The sequence below is a fragment of the Nesoenas mayeri genome, assembly GCF_963082525.1.
Source record: "Nesoenas mayeri genome assembly, chromosome: 23".
In the NCBI taxonomy this organism is placed as follows: Eukaryota; Metazoa; Chordata; class Aves; order Columbiformes; family Columbidae; genus Nesoenas; species Nesoenas mayeri.
Genome location: NC_137574.1, coordinates 382,363 through 398,458, shown reverse-complemented (window position 1 = coordinate 398,458; position 16,096 = coordinate 382,363). Strand labels below are relative to the sequence as shown.

Below are 16,096 nucleotides of genomic sequence, written 5' to 3'. Positions count from 1 at the left end.
ATTGTTCCTCATCAGGAAGGTTAAAGAAAACTTTGTTTGGGGTGTTCAGACAGGCTACGTTTTGTTTTCGGAGAGAGGGGATGAGAAACCTGCTGCAGCTTTAACGTCCTGCTGTGAAACCGAAGACTGCAGCTCTGTGGGCTCCCTGAAGCGGGCCCGGCTGGCGCGGTCGCGGCGGCGCCCGTGGCCTCGCGGCTGTCCCGCAATGGGGCAGCGGCACAAAACGGGGCTTTTCCAGCGAGGCGGGAGCGGCGGAGCCGGCTGATGTCAGGGAGGGTACACGGGTTCACGTCCCATCATGTTCACAACATCTTTGTTTAATATGTTCGTCCAGTTAGTCTGCATAACTGTGTCTAAAAATAGAACATATTTTCTCCATGCCCTCTCGTTCAAAGCCTCGTAAGCCTTTTTTTTTCAGCGTTGGTCTCTTACTGCTCTCCTGAGCCTGAAATTAGTACAAGGCTTATTTGCAAAGTTATCAGGAAAACCAAGAAGAGTGAATGAACTCTGTCGAATCCTTAAGTTTCAACCACCTGAGAGGGAAGTTCATTAAAGTTGCAGTAACTTTCTGGCAGCCTCTTGAAAGTGGATTAAGCAAGCTGAGTAAACAAAGCACCTTATGGACCTTTTTCTAGTATCAAATTCACACATTGTCATAAAAGCTCGAGGTCGTCGGCCTCTGGCCGGGGGTGACCTAAGGCAAAGGTGACATCCTGGTGTTCCGGCGCTGGCACGGGGTCAGGTCTGCCTCCGTGGGGACTCACTCCGTGGGGACGGCGGCGACTGCGGCCCCCGCCCCCGGCGCCGGGGGAGTCGCCCAGCCCGCGGTCCCGGCGTGCGGCACAGGGAGCGTGTGTTTAAATTTCAGAGCTGTCCCTGGATCCGGTCCAGCGTTCCCAGCAGCATAAATATCTGGCCTTCAGCACAGCCGTGGAAATTCGCCCTGTGTTCTCTTGCAGATCGCTGCAGTGGCGGCTGCCGCGCTGACATGGTAGCTGAGCGGTGGCTGCGGGCGCCAGGCGGACGAGGACGGCTGCTCCGCACAGGTAACGCTTCCCTTCCGCGCGGGCCCGCTACCAGCGCTATCCTGCGTATGCTTGTAAAAACTTAGGGCAGGGAAGAACCTGGGAAATGCGGCTTGCTTTCAGCAAGTTTCACTTTTGTCCATGAGCTTATACCTCCTTACGTTTATTTTTATATTTAAACTCCATGCTTTATTTTTGTTCAGTTTCTGAGTACGATCTGTATGGGTTATGCTTAGGAGTTATGTTGTGAGTTCCTGTTCTTCTGAGCCAAAGTATAGCAACCTAATACTTGATTATTTGTTCACTGAAATTGGCTGTTGTGGAGTGGAGAGGGCACGTGGGGCCGGGGCTGCACTGGGTACCGCTCACTGGTGGTCAGGACGCGCAGTCTGGCAGCAGCGCCAACGCCGCCTCGTCCCCCCGTCGCCTGGCGGGACGGAGCTGAGCGGTGGCGGCAGCAGGGTGGGGGCTCTGGGAGCTGCCGCAGACCGCGGGGCGATGCGCAGAAGCCTTCGCTGCAGCCGCCGTGCCGCAGATGCCGCGCGGGGCCTGCGAGGGCGCGGGGCCGTGCGCGCAGCAGGTGGGTCGCGCGTGCCGCGGCGCACCGAGCCGCGCGGGCAGAGGTGTGCTTTTCTGCCTCACGTTTGTGCCGCTGTTGTCCTGTCTCTGTTCTGGCATCTGGGACAGGGACTTCCAAGGATCTTCACAGTGTGTGCGGAGGATTTTGTAACGAGCCACATGAGGCTTTGCTGATCACAAGAGCATTGTTGTGCAGAATTGCTCACTCGTGTTAATGGTTTCCGTCTCTCTAGCATGTTGCCTATTGACAAATATGTATTTTTGTACAGTACATCTTGTTGCCTTTCGGGGAATATTTTGTCTGTGGCTATTGAATTATGAACTGGAAATCTGCAAATGTTCTTAGAGACTGAGGAATTGGCACGACACGATTCTTGGGCTCCTTCGTGCAGCGGGACCTGACACGCAAATGGTTTGTTAATTGGGTGAGATGACGTTACAGTGCTTGTGCCTGAACGGTTGTTTGCTGCAGAGCCCGGCCTGGCTTGCTCGGCCACGGCGGTTCGAGGCACTGGTGCGTTTTGTGATTTGGGTTGGCTCCCGTGCTCTGCGTTGCTGGTGCCCGCAGGTTCGTCGGGCTGTGCTGCAGAGCAGTCCCTGTTTTGCTCAGCTGTCCCTGTTTGGAGATACACTGCTTGTCACTGCTGCAATAATTCTGGAGAACTGGGGAAGTCTAGACAGGCAGAAGTGATTTCCACAATGAGTAATAAGATTTTTCTGTAAAGCAATTTTTTTAAATTCCGTCCTCTGAGATGCGCTTGCGTTTCCAAATCAGGGTTTAGAGCAGAATGAGATGAAACCTTTTGGTCAAGGAGATTGTGAAATGCATCTTCCCCAAAAAAACCACGCTTGGGTATGATGTTCACCGAGCGGCTTGGTTGCAGGGAGGGTTCAGAGCAGAGCCGGCTCGAGTTGTGTCTTGGTTTCAGGTTGACTTCTTGAAATGCTCTGCTGTGCACTGCTCTGATCAAAATGCCTGGGAGATGTTTGTGCTCCAAGGCCTGGCCAAGACCTGCTGAACATCCGAGGTCGCCTGGTTGGGTCTTTCACGCCGGCTTTGCAAGGGGTCTGACGTACGAGCGTGCGGGTGCTGTGGGGTCCCCGCGGACGGGCGCTCGGGGCCCGCGCTGTGAGGGGAACCCCGAGCGGGAGAGGCGGGACAGGAGCACAGGCCAGAAACACGAAGGGTTCTCGTGTGCTGGTCCGGCCGAGCACGTCTCTGAGTCCCGCGGGCAGCGGCAGCCCCGCACGCCCAGGATAACCGAGATCGTTGCCCTCATGCTGCGTTTCCTGGTTTGCCCTGATCTGGGAACTGGGACTTGGAACAGCAGAAACCAAAACGCGTGCGTCCAAGCCCGTACCAGAGCTGTGGAGACGGGAGCGGTTGTGGTGGCTGGAAAGGGCAGGTGAGGTTTCCCATGGGAGCTGATAGGGAAGCGTTTCGTTGATGGCCTGTTGGCACAAGCCTGAGTGTGACCCGCAGCGCTGCCCACGGGTGTCTGGGGAGGAGGGGCTCGGCCGGGACCGGGGAGGGCGGCCGAGGCGGCGCTGGCCGCGGCAGCTCGGCCCGTCCGCTGCTTTCCTGGTTTTCCGTTTAAATCCTGCTCAGAGCCCGTGACACCCTGTGCCTGCCGTTTGCCTTGGAAAGCGTTACTGCCATTCCCACCAGCTCCTCCCTCCTCATCCCTGTTCTATAATTACTGATGTTCCTGAAACCAGATCCTTCCACGTGTCCTGCTCAGGTCTGGGAGAACAAGGGGTCCCGGTGCCCTGGAGTAACACCCGAGAGGACCTGGGGAGTTTTGGGAAGCGTCCGCTTACGGGTTCCATGAGCTCTGTGAGCGGCCAAGCCCCCGCCTCGGGGCTGGTGAAGGAAAGGGGAACGGATCCCAGCGGCTCCTCTGGCGCTGCAGGGAGAGCTGGTGATGGAGCATGAACAGGAGATCCAGGCGGGCAGCGGGTCCCGACGTGGGACCCCTGCGGCCCCCGAACCGTCCCTGCGCCCCACACGAGCTGCTCCGGGTCTCTCCCAGCAGCGGATGCGCGAGTTTGCAGCCGTGTTCCAGAGCTTTGCCTCCGCTGTGCCCGGGGCTGCCGCGACGATGATCCTCCCTCCTGCCGGCCTTAATGATCTTCTCAAATAGCAACACTCCTGTGCTGTTTCCAGCTCCGAGAAGCCCCTGCGGTGTCACCTTCCTGGTAGCTGCGTTTCCTGGCTGCGGTCCCGGTTGCGGAGGGTCAGACCCACCTGCCCGTGCTGCCCCGGGGTGCTCTGCGCTGTCCTGAGGTGACAGCAGAACACGAATATCGGTCAGCGTGAGCCATGCCAGTTGGTTTGCTGAAAGTAATCCTGGAAATGCTGCGTACGGGAACGTCCAACAGGAGGAGATGGTCACGAGCAGCGTGGTGTGCTGACCTGGGCCTGCGACGCCCTGCGAGCGTGACTGCAAACAGGTGTCAAAATCCATAATACGGGAATAAACAATGACACTTGGCACAGCCGTATTCCTCTGCGCTTCCAAAACATGCCGTCTCCGTGAGCTAATGCTGCAAGGAAAGGATCAGGAAGGAAGCACTTTAAAAGTCCTGAGGTTGTTGGGGTGTTTTTGATGATGAAGGAAATGGAGTTACGGGGGTTGACAGCGTCTGCTGAGGGTGATGAAGCGGGACTCCAGATAAGAGCTACGAACCGCTGAGCCCCTCCCTGCAGAGCTGTGCAGAGACGATTCCTGCAGAAACATGGACCCCCCGCAGCATCTGCCACCGCCGGCCGTGGGAGCGCGTGCGACCCGCGCGTGGACACGAGCCCGGAGAGCAGAGCCGGCCCGCGGGGCCCCGCGCGCCTGGAGGCCACTGCCCGGTGCCGGATCCGCTCCTGTTTCTGCCTCTGGCACCTCAGCACACGTGAAAAAGCAGGAAGGTCCTTTTGGAGCAAAATACTGTGACGCAGTTTCGGGGACAGCATCAATTGTGGTACAAAAAGAGAAGAATCCAGCGAGTTTTGTAACCTCTTTTTTTCCTCAGTGTCCAGGAAGTGGGTGAGGCAAACACGCAGTAGGTGCGTGATTCACTTTGGCAAGCCGTGGCCACTGAGGGCGAGCGAGTGAACCTCCTGCACCCTCTGTCACACGTTCCTGAGTAATCAGCAGCTCTGGCAGCAGCCACTGCCCCCTCGCAGGGCTGGAGCTCACGGGACGCGGGTGACACGCGGAGCAGCGCTGGGCAGCTCACGGGACGCGGGTGACACGCACAGAGCAGCGCTGGGCAGCTCACGGGACGCGGGTGACACGCACAGAGCAGCGCTGGGACGGCTCGCGGGACGCGGGTGACACGTGGAGCAGCGCTGGGCAGCTCAGTGCCATCTCTATAGAGGTATTAGAAACAAATGTGTGTTCTCTGGAGGTCAGTGGCGGCCATGTCCTCTCTCCACCCCACGAGCACACCGAAATTACCTCTTGTTTGAGCTCGCCACCAGTGAAACTACACCTTGGTTAGAGATGAGGTCCTCCTAATGACGAGCACTTCCTTGCTCTTATCGCGTGGCTGTCTGTCTGGCGGTGCTGGGTGTCCGTGTGGAAACGCACATCCTGTTCCCGTGATGCTTCGCTCTGCACGCGGGACTGACACGGGTGGGGGGGCTGCCCGGTCACGGCCCCGCGGGACGCAGACACCCCCGCCAGCTGCCGCCTGAGAGCCGGCCCCGGGTTTGCCTGCTCGTGGGGCCAACAGGCCGCCAGCTGCAGGGCGGCGCAGAGGAGGCGGGGGGCTCGCGGGGCTCTGGAGGAGCGCGGCCTTCTTGCAGGGGATCCACACCGAAGATTTGTCTCTTTTTAACTTTTATTCTTGGTTTTTTACCCCTTCTGTTGTGCCACGTCTCTCCCCCGATTCCCGCCATGTGGCTCAGCTTGGCACAGATGCCAGCTCCTGCTTTCAGGAAAGACAAACTCGTTGCCCTGTGCTGTTTGCGGTGCGGAGCGGGGCGGCCCCCGCGCCCGCCCGAGCCCGGAGCCGGCACACAAACCCCTCCACGGCGGCTCCGGCTCTCCGGAGCGGCGCTGGGGCAGGGCAGCGCTCCTCGAGGCGCTGGCGCTCTGCTCGTCCCGTCCTGTGGGAAGAGGAAGGGAAGCAGCTTTGCTGGACTCTCTGGAGAAGCTTTGGAAGGAATTCGTGGTCCCTGTCCGTGTTTCCATCCTCTCTTTCCACCGCTGCAATGCAACAGCTGCTGAGTGGAGAAAGGGGATCGTTACACCGGGCAGGAATTTCTGCCCTTTTTCCTCCTCCTCTCCCTCGATTGCTGTTGTTTAGAAAGCAGGGGAAGGGCTGAGGGCAAGGCAGGTGTGCAAACAGCTCCCACAGCTTCCCTGCCCAGGCCCCTGTACCCTTGACCTGCAAGGAGATACTAAAACAACACATTCAGAGCCTTCTGGTAAATGCTTTTCTCTCTCTGACCCTCCAGCCGCTCGACGGGTGGGATCTGACCGAGTCCTGATCCCCCCGCAGCGCCTGCGCACGCGGGCAGCTGAGCCCAGCGCCGCAGGCTGAGCACATCTCGCCCTCTGCGGCCCCTTCCCAGGGCTGCGCGCCTGGCTCCTGACAGGCCGCCTGCAGGCGCAGTTTTGGGGTTGCTTGGGTGGGTTTTGGGGAGCAAGCTGCGTGTCACAGCCCCGCTGTCACCCCAGGAGCACGCGGTGCAGAGCAGCACGCTCAGGGTGCGGCTGGGGACGTGCCCACCGTATTCCGACAGCAACGCGCTGCGCGGCGTCTGCGAGTGCCCCTGCGAGTGCTGCTTCCCGCGGGCTGCGCGCTGTAACCCGTGCCTGCAACGGCGGCTTGCTGCTGAAAGCTTGGGTTCAGCGCCTGCTCGGGGGGATGTTTCTCCACTTAAGAGTAGCTCCTTTAAGGAAGCGGGTGCAACTCTACATAAACTGGGCTAGAGATACTGGTCACTCGAGCGGGAGTCGGTTGAATCGGGATCTGGAGGTGAACGGGCGCGGGGCGCTGCAGCGTGAGCCGGGCACTCGAGCAAGATCGGTGCGGTTGGGGGGAGGTGGGAACAGCTCCACGATGGTCACGGTGCTGGCGACGCATCGCTGCACAGCTCGAGGTTTTTGTGGGCTATTTGGGATGGACTTAGGCAAACAAGCAGCGGAAGCGCGGGGCGGGGGAGCGCGGAGCCGTTCCTCCCACAGGAAACCCGGGATTAAGACAGTGGCTGGATTGTGCGGCCGTCGGATCGCGCTGATTGCCCCGTGGCAGCTGCGCAGAGCAACAGCAACACGCTCAGCCCAGCGGCTCTTGGCAGAGGAACCGGGGCCAGTTACAACACGAGGAGTGAAAATAAACACAGACGCTGCAACAAGAAGGAGCGCGGGGGCCGGCAGGAAGCCATTGGTCTTGTGGATGGCTCACACGGGCTGGGGGCTTGTCTTTAAATATGGTTCCAGCGAGGTTTTGCTTCCTTGAGTCTCACAGCGTTGACACCGGAGTGCAGTGACCTTTAGAAGGCCGCGGTTGTGCTCGTCTCCGCCGCGGCGCTCGGCCGGGCGCTCGGAGCTCACGCCACGCGTTTCTCTCTCCCCAGGCCAGCAGGAACAGCCTGGCAGGGTCCATCTCAGATAGACACGGATGATGCCAGAGCTATGACAGGGACTGCAGTCTTGGCACTGAGGGGTGATCAATTATGGAACAACTACAGAAGGAAGTACCTGAGGTCAGGGAAGAGGAGGAGGAAGAGGAAAAGACAGTGATGGTGGCCAGCGAAGCCTCGGACCCAAGTGCAGGACCAGACAACTCACTGCCTTCCAGCAGCTACACAGGTGAGCGGGGCCGGGAGCTGGTCTGTGCGGCAGCGCCTGGCACCGTGTCCTCTGGGCAGCGTGCTCAGCTGCCAACGGAGCGTGGCTTGTCGTAATCTCTTCCCTCTGTGAAATAACGCATCGAGAGCCAAGTTGTGGAGAGGCTTATTTCTTGCTCTGTGGTCACTGCACAGCTGCTGGCAGCGGGCTGGGAGATAGGTGGAAATTAAAATAAGAGGAAGGTAGCTTTGTGGCCCAGAGCAAGAGGACTGACAGGGACTGACTGCCTGAGTTGCTTCCCTGGCCACTCTGGAGCTCTCAGTGATTGCAGGAGCTGAGGGCGGTTTGCTGCTGCTGAGGAAGCTCCTCCAGAGCCCCAGGCGTTCCAGCGGGGCAGCCGGTGCCAGCACCTGCCAACTGCGGGTTATAAAATGTGCTGGCTGGGTTTCATTGCCTAGAGATGAGCGCCAGAGGGAAGGAATCGGCATCGGTCTCTGGGCTGCTGGGCACACGCTTGGCTCCAGACATGGCCTGTGCCCGCAGCCTGCGCAGCCCTGAGGGCTTCACTGCCGGCCGGGACGGTGCTGGAGACCCCTGGTCAGCCCCAGGGCCGGGGGAGGCAGACACGACCCTGGGCCCGTGGCTGCTGCACCAAAAGATGTTTCCCTTTGTGTGTGCAGACCTTTCGCAGAGCTCCTCTCCCTCGCTGTCAGACCAGCTGCAGACGGGCTGCGAGGAGATGGCCTTGGGAGCGCTGAACGTGGAGTGCAGGGTCTGCGGAGACAAAGCCTCGGGGTTTCACTACGGCGTGCACGCCTGCGAGGGCTGCAAGGTACGCGTGCCCTGCGAGGGCTGGGTCCCGCGCTGCCGGGCGCAGAGCAGACCCGGGAGCACAGCGCCTGAGCACTGAGCAGTTGTTACAATAAAGAAGCATTTGCAACCTGTCCAGAGAGTGTGGAGCGCAGAGACAGGCACACAAACACTGTCCTGGGGGAGGCAGCTGAGATGCCTATGGCCAAAATCTTACCTCTTCCTGCTTTATTTTGTAGGGCAAATCCATCTGTCCCCACAGAGACGCTGACTTTGCTTTTAAAGATGCTTTTCATGCTGCAGATCAGCAGCGAGCTGTGTGTTTATCCCCTGGGATCACGGGCCACAGCTTGGATGTGCCTCTGCCGTTCTCCCCAGCGCAGATGCCAGCAGGGCTGCGTCAGCGCCCCGGGCGGGCCAGACATCCCCAGGGCCCGTTCCTCCGTCCCTCTCTGCTGGCCGGCTCCAGTATCGCACGCCGAGCGGCACTGCCCCGCGCATTCTGCAGCGGCTCTCCGGGGACAGAGGGCTGCTGTGTCCGAGAGGCCCTGGGCTGCCCTCTCCGCCCAGCGGAGCCTCCGCAAGGCTCCTGGGGATAGCAAACCAGCCCGGTTCCAAACCGCAGGTGCTGACACTGCTGTCCCCTTGTCCCCCTGCTCCACGTCCCCCTTTGTGCCACCTGCCCACAGGGTTTCTTCCGCCGAACGATCCGCATGAAGCTGAAGTACGAGAAGTGCGAGAGGACCTGCAAGATTCAGAAGAAGAACCGGAACAAGTGCCAGTACTGCCGCTTCCAGAAATGCCTCTCGCTGGGCATGTCACATAATGGTGAGTGTCACCTCTGTCCCCAGAGCTGGCTGCCCTTCTGTGAAGGTTCACATACAGAGGCTGTATGGCGCTTGCTTTATCCTGTGGCTCTCGTCTTGCTAGGAGATTGTCTTTCAAACCCAATGCTTTGAGCCTTTGGCTCTTCATCCCCTTCTTCCGCACGAGCAGGGGCTGTTTGCTCCCACGTGGCGGGCTGGCTGTCCGCACTCAGCTCTCCCTTACGGGTTGACCCAGAGGGAACTGGGCACACAGACTGATCTTCTGTGCTGGGATTTTTTAAGTTCAGGTGTAACCATCTTGTTCCTGGCCAAATAAAGGTGTTTCTGTGGGAAGCAGGTTTGTGCCAGAGCCCAGAGAGCTGTGGATGGGAGCTTTGCGTGAGGTTGCGCTGGCTCAGGAAGGTGTCGATGCCGGAGGAGCTGAGCCCTGGAGAAGCAGGGCGTTTGTAGCGCAGGTGTTCTAGCAGACCTCTGTCTGCGCCAGCAGGGCACATCGCTGTCCAGGGGTCACCCCAGTGTCCTGACCCGCTGGCTTTGTCCCCCACCGCAGCAATCCGCTTTGGCCGCATGCCAGAGGCAGAGAAGAGGAAGCTGGTGGCGGGGCTGACGGCCAACGAGATCAGCTGCCAGAACCCGCAGGTGGCCGACCTGAAAGCTTTCTCCAAGCACATCTACAACGCCTACCTGAAGAACTTCAACATGACCAAAAAGAAGGCGAGAGGTATCTTGACCGGGAAGGCCAGCAGCACCCCAGTAAGTTCCTTCCCGGGGCCAGCGGGGTTGGCTGTGAAACACGGGGGCGGCTGTTCCTGGGGAGATGCTGCACGTCTCCCTCCTGCGGGATCTGCTCCGCGCGCACCCGTCCCAGCTGCAGCCGTGGGGCTCTGCGCGTCCTGCCCCTGCTCTGCACACCTGTGCTGATGCAGGTCGCCCGGGCGCTGACAGGCGGACGCCGGTGTCCTTGGCAGGGCTGGTACCTCAGGTCCCCACAGCGGGTTCCTAACTGCTCGTTTCTTTTTCAAGCAGCCTTTTGTGATCCACGACATGGACACGCTGTGGCAGGCAGAAAAGGGGCTGGTGTGGAAACAACTGGTGAACGGCATTCCCCCCTACAAGGAGATCGGGGTGCACGTCTTCTACCGCTGCCAGTGCACCACGGTGGAGACCGTGCGGGAGCTCACCGAGTTTGCCAAGAGCATCCCCAGCTTCGTGGGCCTCTACTTGAACGACCAAGTGACTCTGCTGAAGTACGGGGTGCACGAGGCCATCTTCGCCATGCTGGCCTCTATCATGAACAAGGATGGGCTGTTGGTGGCCAACGGGAACGGCTTTGTGACCCGTGAGTTCCTGCGTAGCCTGCGCAAGCCCTTCAACGAGATCATGGAGCCCAAATTCGAGTTTGCTGTCAAGTTCAACGCGCTGGAGCTGGATGACAGCGACCTGTCTCTGTTCGTGGCCGCCATTATCCTGTGCGGAGGTGAGCGGGTGCTCTGGGCCGTGCACGTGTTGGGCAGAGCCCTCCGGTGCCGGGGGCGGTTGGGCTGGGGCGCGGCAGCCGGCCCTGTCATCAGCCAGGGGCGTCTCGAGGGACAGGAGAAGAGCTGAACAGTTCCAGAACCAAAGCTGCTCTGCGGTGGGGACGCCTAGCAAGCTTGCACCGAGAACAAGGGGCGTAGAAGCAGCATCTCCTTCTAGCGTGCTGTGGGATGTGTTGTCCAAGGGCACGTTTCAGCCCTTGTCTAGCTGACAGGCTGGAGGCGCGGTGGGTGGGTTGCAGTCCCTGTCTCCCTCTCCCAGGAGGAGCGTGTGCTCTGGAGGGCTACACCGTAATGCTACAGCTGCCGCGCTTCTTCCCCACAGACCGGCCTGGCCTGGTGAACGTGAAGCAGGTAGAGGAGATCCAGGACAACATCCTGCGAGTGCTGGAGTTCCACCTGCAGTCCAACCACCCCGACGCCCAGTACCTCTTCCCCAAGCTGCTGCAGAAGATGGCCGACCTGCGGCAGCTTGTGACCGAGCACGCCCAGCTGGTGCAGAAGATCAAGAAGACAGAGACGGAGACATCTCTGCACCCACTTCTGCAGGAGATCTACAAGGACATGTACTAAGGACCTGTTATTTATGAGAACGAAGCCATGGATTCCCAGCAAGACTTTTTGTACAAAACAAAGAAAACGTTTCCCTGTGTCTTCCATTTCTTATACTGGAAACTCTTTTCTACGTGACCCTGATGTATGGTACATAGGGCAAGACGCCGTGAGATTTTGCAGCCACCACCTGCTAGGCCAGGGCTTCCGTTAACACACACTAACAGATTTACAAAGGCAAATCGTAAGCTACTGTGTCCGTTACTGCAGCGCAGCTCTGGCGCGGCTGCCCGCTTTACGTGTCCCGGGTGGACGGTGCGGGATGCTCCGGTCGCCAGGTGGCCCGGGCACGGTGCGGGTGTCCCGCGGGGCCAGCGACAGCACTTACCGTGTGTCTTTGTGTTCTTTCTTCTATTGCACTCCGGAGATGTAGTCCTGAGCCAGGAAGCCTGGGACAGCGTGACAAAAGCAAGTTTCTCTTTTCCAAAGAAAAGCCAGAGCATTTGAAGCTGGGTCGGGGTGTCCTGGCACAGACCCTCAGCTGCAGTTCCCTTCCTGTCTCCAGCGGGATGGTGCGAGCCGCATGGCAGCCTTTGCTCCCGGTGCCCCGGCTTCAGGGGGACCCGGCACCTCGGTACAAGAGACGGAGGGATGAGGAGGGGAGAGGGAAAGAGTTTGGCTCATGAAAATTCACCTTCAGAGCAGAGGCCGGAGTCTGTTTGCTTCCCCGGGCTGTTCTGAGCAGACGTGAGTTACCAGGAAGGTCTGTAGGGCCAGGGCAGGGCTGGGGCTGCGCGGGGTGCAGCGTGCGGCACGGCGTAGATGCCAGATTGTACAGAAGGGGAGGGAGGGGCCGGGATGCTCACAGTGAGCAGGAGCCTCCGGGTGAGCGCAGCTGTGCGGAAGCTGCTGTGCCCTCTGCTGCCGCCGTCCCGAGCGCGGGGACGGCTGTGCGTTCCGGGGCCCGCCCGGGGCTTCACGCGGCTGCGGGGATCGCGGCGGCGCTGCCCGGACGGCACCCGGCGCGGCGCTGGCGGGGGCACAGCCGGGAAGGGCTCGTCCCCTCCCGGGACAGTGGTGTCTGACCCGAAAAGCGGGACCTCCCCGTCTGCAGCTCGTGCTCCCCCGTGTCCCCAGCAGCCTTATTGAAACACTGATCTTCCCAGGGAGGGGCTGTGGGAACAAATTAGTCACTTTTATTTTATTTTCCTCTTCTTTGGGTAGCAGATTTCCCTGGTGCAATAACTACTTCAAAACCCACAGGGGAAGAGCTCTGGGCTTCCCCTGCACACCACGGGGCTGGCTGGTCCCAAACCCGCCCCCGCTGCCGCCCTCGGGCTCCTGGCCGTGCCTCAGTTTCCCTGCCGCCTGCGTGCCCAGCCCCCTCCCGTCCCTGCCTCGCAGGAGTTACGAGTTACCGTTTCTGAAGCACTTTGAAGCGCTCTCGGGGAAGGAGCCGGAGGCGCTCGGGTGCTGCCCGGAGCCGAGGGACTCGTCCTTCCCAAAGCCCCCGGTGGCACCGCCGCGTGGGGCTCGTGAGTGCTCGTCACCCGGGGAGCTTCTTGCTCTCCCTCCTCAGCAGTGTAACAAACCCCAAACTGAAATGTATATTTTTGCTAGAAGTACAAACCTCCACGAGTTTTTAATAATATAGTGTCCGCGAACTGACTTGACTTTAAATAAACCTGAACTAAATATTTAAGAACGTCTTAGCACTCGGCCCTTCTTGACGGGACTTCCCGGGGGGGCTGGCGGGGAAGGGTGTCCCGCAGAGGCGCTGGGGTTGGCTGCGTTGTTTGACTCCCAGGGGCACCCCGCGATGGGTCGGGGACAGCCCGGAGTTTGCGGCCCCCCGGCGGGGTCCCCAGCCGTTCCCGCGCCGCGCGGACCCCGGGGGGCCCCGCAGAGCCCGGCGGGGCGGGGGTTAAGCCGCCGGGGCCTCCGGGCAGGCGGCGGTTACCGAGGTGGGGCCGGTCACCGGGGTGGGGCCGGTCACCGGGGTGGGGCCGGTCACCGGGGTGGGACCGGCTGCACCCACCGGCCATAAATAGCCCCGGGAGGGCTCCTGGCCCCTCGGCGGCCGGAGCAGATGGAGCCGCGCTCGCTGGTGGCGTCTGGGGCGCCCCGGGCCCGGGGGGGGTGTCCGAGACCCGTGTGCAGGTAGCGCGGTTGGCAGCGGGGGGGCGGCTGCGAGCAGCTCTGGGGGAGATGGGCCGAGATGGGGCTGCGGGGCCGGGTGGTTTGTGATGCCCTGGAACTCGTCCCCCCGTCCGGCTGCCCCCGCGCCGCCAGCCCCCAGCCCAGGGCTCGGCCCCTCCGTGTCCGCACGGGGAGCTGGGGCACCCCAGCGCTCCGTACGGCCCCGCTGGTCTGTGCTCCCCCGGCCCCGGGGGGAGCCCCCAGGCTCGTGCAACGGCTGCCGGAGCCCCCGCGGTCGGGCCCAGCCCTGGGCTTTGTTTGCTTTGCAGTGAGCCAGGAGATAAGGCTGGATGGGGCAGGGGGAGCCCTGGGCAGGGCTCCTGAACGCAGGTGCAAGCCTGGGGGCTCCAAAAATATGGCCCCACCCAGGCCATATGGAGCAGGATCTACTCCCAGGAGCGGGGATCTGACCCTGGCCATGGGGCTTCTCCACCTGGCAGGAATTTTGCCCGTGGATCCTGTCAATGGGGCCAGAACTGCCGCTTCTCGCACGGCAGAAAGCCAGCCCCGGTCTGCCGGTACTTCCAGAGCGGGTTTTGCAGCTACGGGGAGCGGTGCAGGTGAGGAGCGGCGAGGAGGGACCTGGTGCCACCTGGTGCCACGAGGACGGGCTGGGAGCCAGCAGGTGTCGTGCTGGACTGATGAGACCCTCTGTCTGTGTGTCCCTGGTTCCCTCCAGCTACCAGCACATCCGAGACGAGCTGGTGCCGGTGGGGACCCGCTATGGTCCTGTGCCCGCCGTGTCCCACAGCCACTGGGTCTCAGAGCCCGGCAGCGTGCCCGTGGCTGCGGCCAGGGGCTGGGGGGGAGCCCAGCGCAGCGTGGCCCGTCCTGTCCCCAGCATGATGTACATGGCCCTCAAGTTCCCAAATGCGGAGGAGGAAGAGAAAGACGAGAACATCCCAGCACCTGATAATGTCCCCCATGGGGCCATGGGTGGAGAATCCGTCCCTGCACAAGCTCGGGGTGCCTCAGGTAGGTCTGCAGCTGAGGATACTGGGGCGATCACGGTGGATCATCCTGTACTTGTGCCTGCTCTTGACCAAATCATCCTCCCTCCAGCTCAGGCAGGGCCCAGCTGGGGCTGTGCAAAGCTCTCTTAGCAGCTTTTTTAGGGTGGGGACCTTAACTGCCCAGCCTGTGCTCTCCCAGCAGCCAGCCTGTCTCTTTGATGGTGGGGCTGGACGTGCTTTTCTCCTCTAAGAGCTCTCCTGCCTGCAGGCTCCCAGCTGCGCGCGCTGCGTCTGGATCCAAACTGCTCTGACCCCGGAGGTGCAGCGGTGGAGGCTGTGACGGAGACCGACCCTGCGGAGGTGGGCTTGGGCGTCCCCTGAGGCTGAGCAGTCCCCTCATGCCGTGTTGGTCCCCTGGGCCGGGGCAGCGGAGACAGGGGTTGCAATTCTGCGCTGCTCTGCTTGCAGGTCCCTGCAGAGCCGGGTGCTGCAGCAGCCCTGGTCTCCAGCACAGCACTGAGGGCCCGCAGCGCGGCCGTGGTGTGCGGCATCTGCATGGACCGGGTGTACGAGAAGCCACTGCCGGAGGAGCGGCTCTTCGGGATCCTCCCAAACTGCAGCCACGCGTACTGCGTGGGCTGCATCCGCAAGTGGCGCCGCAGCCAGGACTTCCAGAGCTCAGTCATCAAGTGAGTGGGGACAGGGACATGGCAGGGTGGTCACCATCACCGCTTCTGCATCCTGAAATCCTTTCTTGGGTCTGGTGGTGTTGCTTTGGGACTGTGGCGACTTTACTTCAGGAACAGGCGCTTTGGAGCTGGGATAGGGATGTTGGGTGAGGCTGTGTCAGTGGGTGCTGAGCCTGTGCTCCCTGCTCCATTTTCGGGAGAGCCACCTGCACCCGTTGCCTTTACCCAGGGCCTGTCCAGAGTGCCGGGTCACCTCCAGTTACTACATCCCCCACAAATACTGGGTCTCAGACAGGGCTGAGAAGGAGAAGCTCATCGAAACCTTCAAGGCGCGGACAGGGTGAGTGCCTGGCGCTGCGGGTCCTGTGCTGCTCCGGGATCTGTGCTCACGCCTGCGCTTCGAATCCTGCAGGAAAATCAGGTGCAAGTTCTTCGTCCGGAACCGCGGCCGCTGCCCGTTCGGGTCAGACTGCATCTACCTGCACGAGCTGCCCGCCGGCCGGCCGCCACGGCGCCAGCGCCAGCGGCTTGGGGTGCCTGTGGTAAGTGGAGCGGCGTGTCCTGGGGCTGGGTGCAGTGCAGCCGTGCAGTGGGGCTGGGGGCCAGGGCTCATCCCCTCTCCTGTGCTGCAGGAATTCAGCCCTTCTGCCTCAGGGAGCTCTGATGAGGAGGACGAGGAGCTCTGCACGCTGGAATGGGCTCTCACGCTGGCCCTGTTGGGCACGGACTTTCACTACTCAGGTTATGGCCACGAGGTGCTCTTCACCACCTTCAGTGACTCTGACTAAGCCATGAGATCCCCTGCGGGTCTGGGTGCTGTTAAGGGCGAGGAAATGTCTTCTGGGAGGGGGAGGCATCTGCTTTTGTCGTGTTTAGCTGTTCCCACTATTGGTTTGGAGGGCTCTGGATACGGAGAGTGTTGCGGGGTGGGAAACAGTCCGGCTGGTGTTTATCAGCCACCCCCGTGTCCATGACTGAGCCCCCAGCAGGTCTCACATCCTCAGGAAACTGGGGGTGTTGGGCAGTGGGGCACAGTTGCCCCTTTCTCTTTCCCTCCCCCCCTTGGTGGTGCCGCACTCTGCACCCGTGGGGGACCCCGCAGGAGCTGGGGGGCCGGTGGGAGGTTTTAACA

At 61.1% G+C, this 16,096-nt stretch overlaps 1 protein-coding gene across 2 annotated transcripts; it reads left to right on the top strand.

Annotated features, from left to right (window-relative positions):
- The first annotated feature begins 957 nt into the window (after positions 1-957).
- Positions 958-11,145, top strand: PPARD (peroxisome proliferator activated receptor delta). Of its 2 annotated transcripts, none has more exons than XM_080358366.1 (7): positions 958-1,046; positions 7,186-7,420; positions 8,080-8,231; positions 8,899-9,037; positions 9,587-9,789; positions 10,063-10,513; positions 10,897-11,145. In XM_080358366.1, exons 2-7 carry the CDS (start codon positions 7,285-7,287, stop codon positions 11,142-11,144), a joined length of 1,329 nt encoding a protein of 442 aa, XP_080214492.1. In that variant the 5' UTR covers positions 958-1,046; positions 7,186-7,284; the 3' UTR covers position 11,145. The 2 variants fall into 2 exon arrangements, with proteins under 2 accessions (XP_080214492.1, XP_080214491.1); XM_080358365.1 differs by having other exon boundaries at positions 10,060-10,513.
- The last annotated feature ends 4,951 nt before the right edge of the window (positions 11,146-16,096 follow it).

What these genes read in the sequence shown, in the direction of transcription:
- PPARD (XM_080358365.1), top strand. Translation starts at nt 7,285, where the DNA reads ATGGAACAACTACAGAAGGAAGTACCTGAGGTCAGGGAAGAGGAGGAG. An exon ending in GCCTTCCAGCAGCTACACAG is followed by an intron (nt 7,421 to 8,079) that starts GTGAGCGGGGCC and finishes TTGTGTGTGCAG; the next exon opens with ACCTTTCGCAGAGCTCCTCT. An exon ending in CGCCATTATCCTGTGCGGAG is followed by an intron (nt 10,514 to 10,896) that starts GTGAGCGGGTGC and finishes TCTTCCCCACAG; the next exon opens with ACCGGCCTGGCCTGGTGAAC.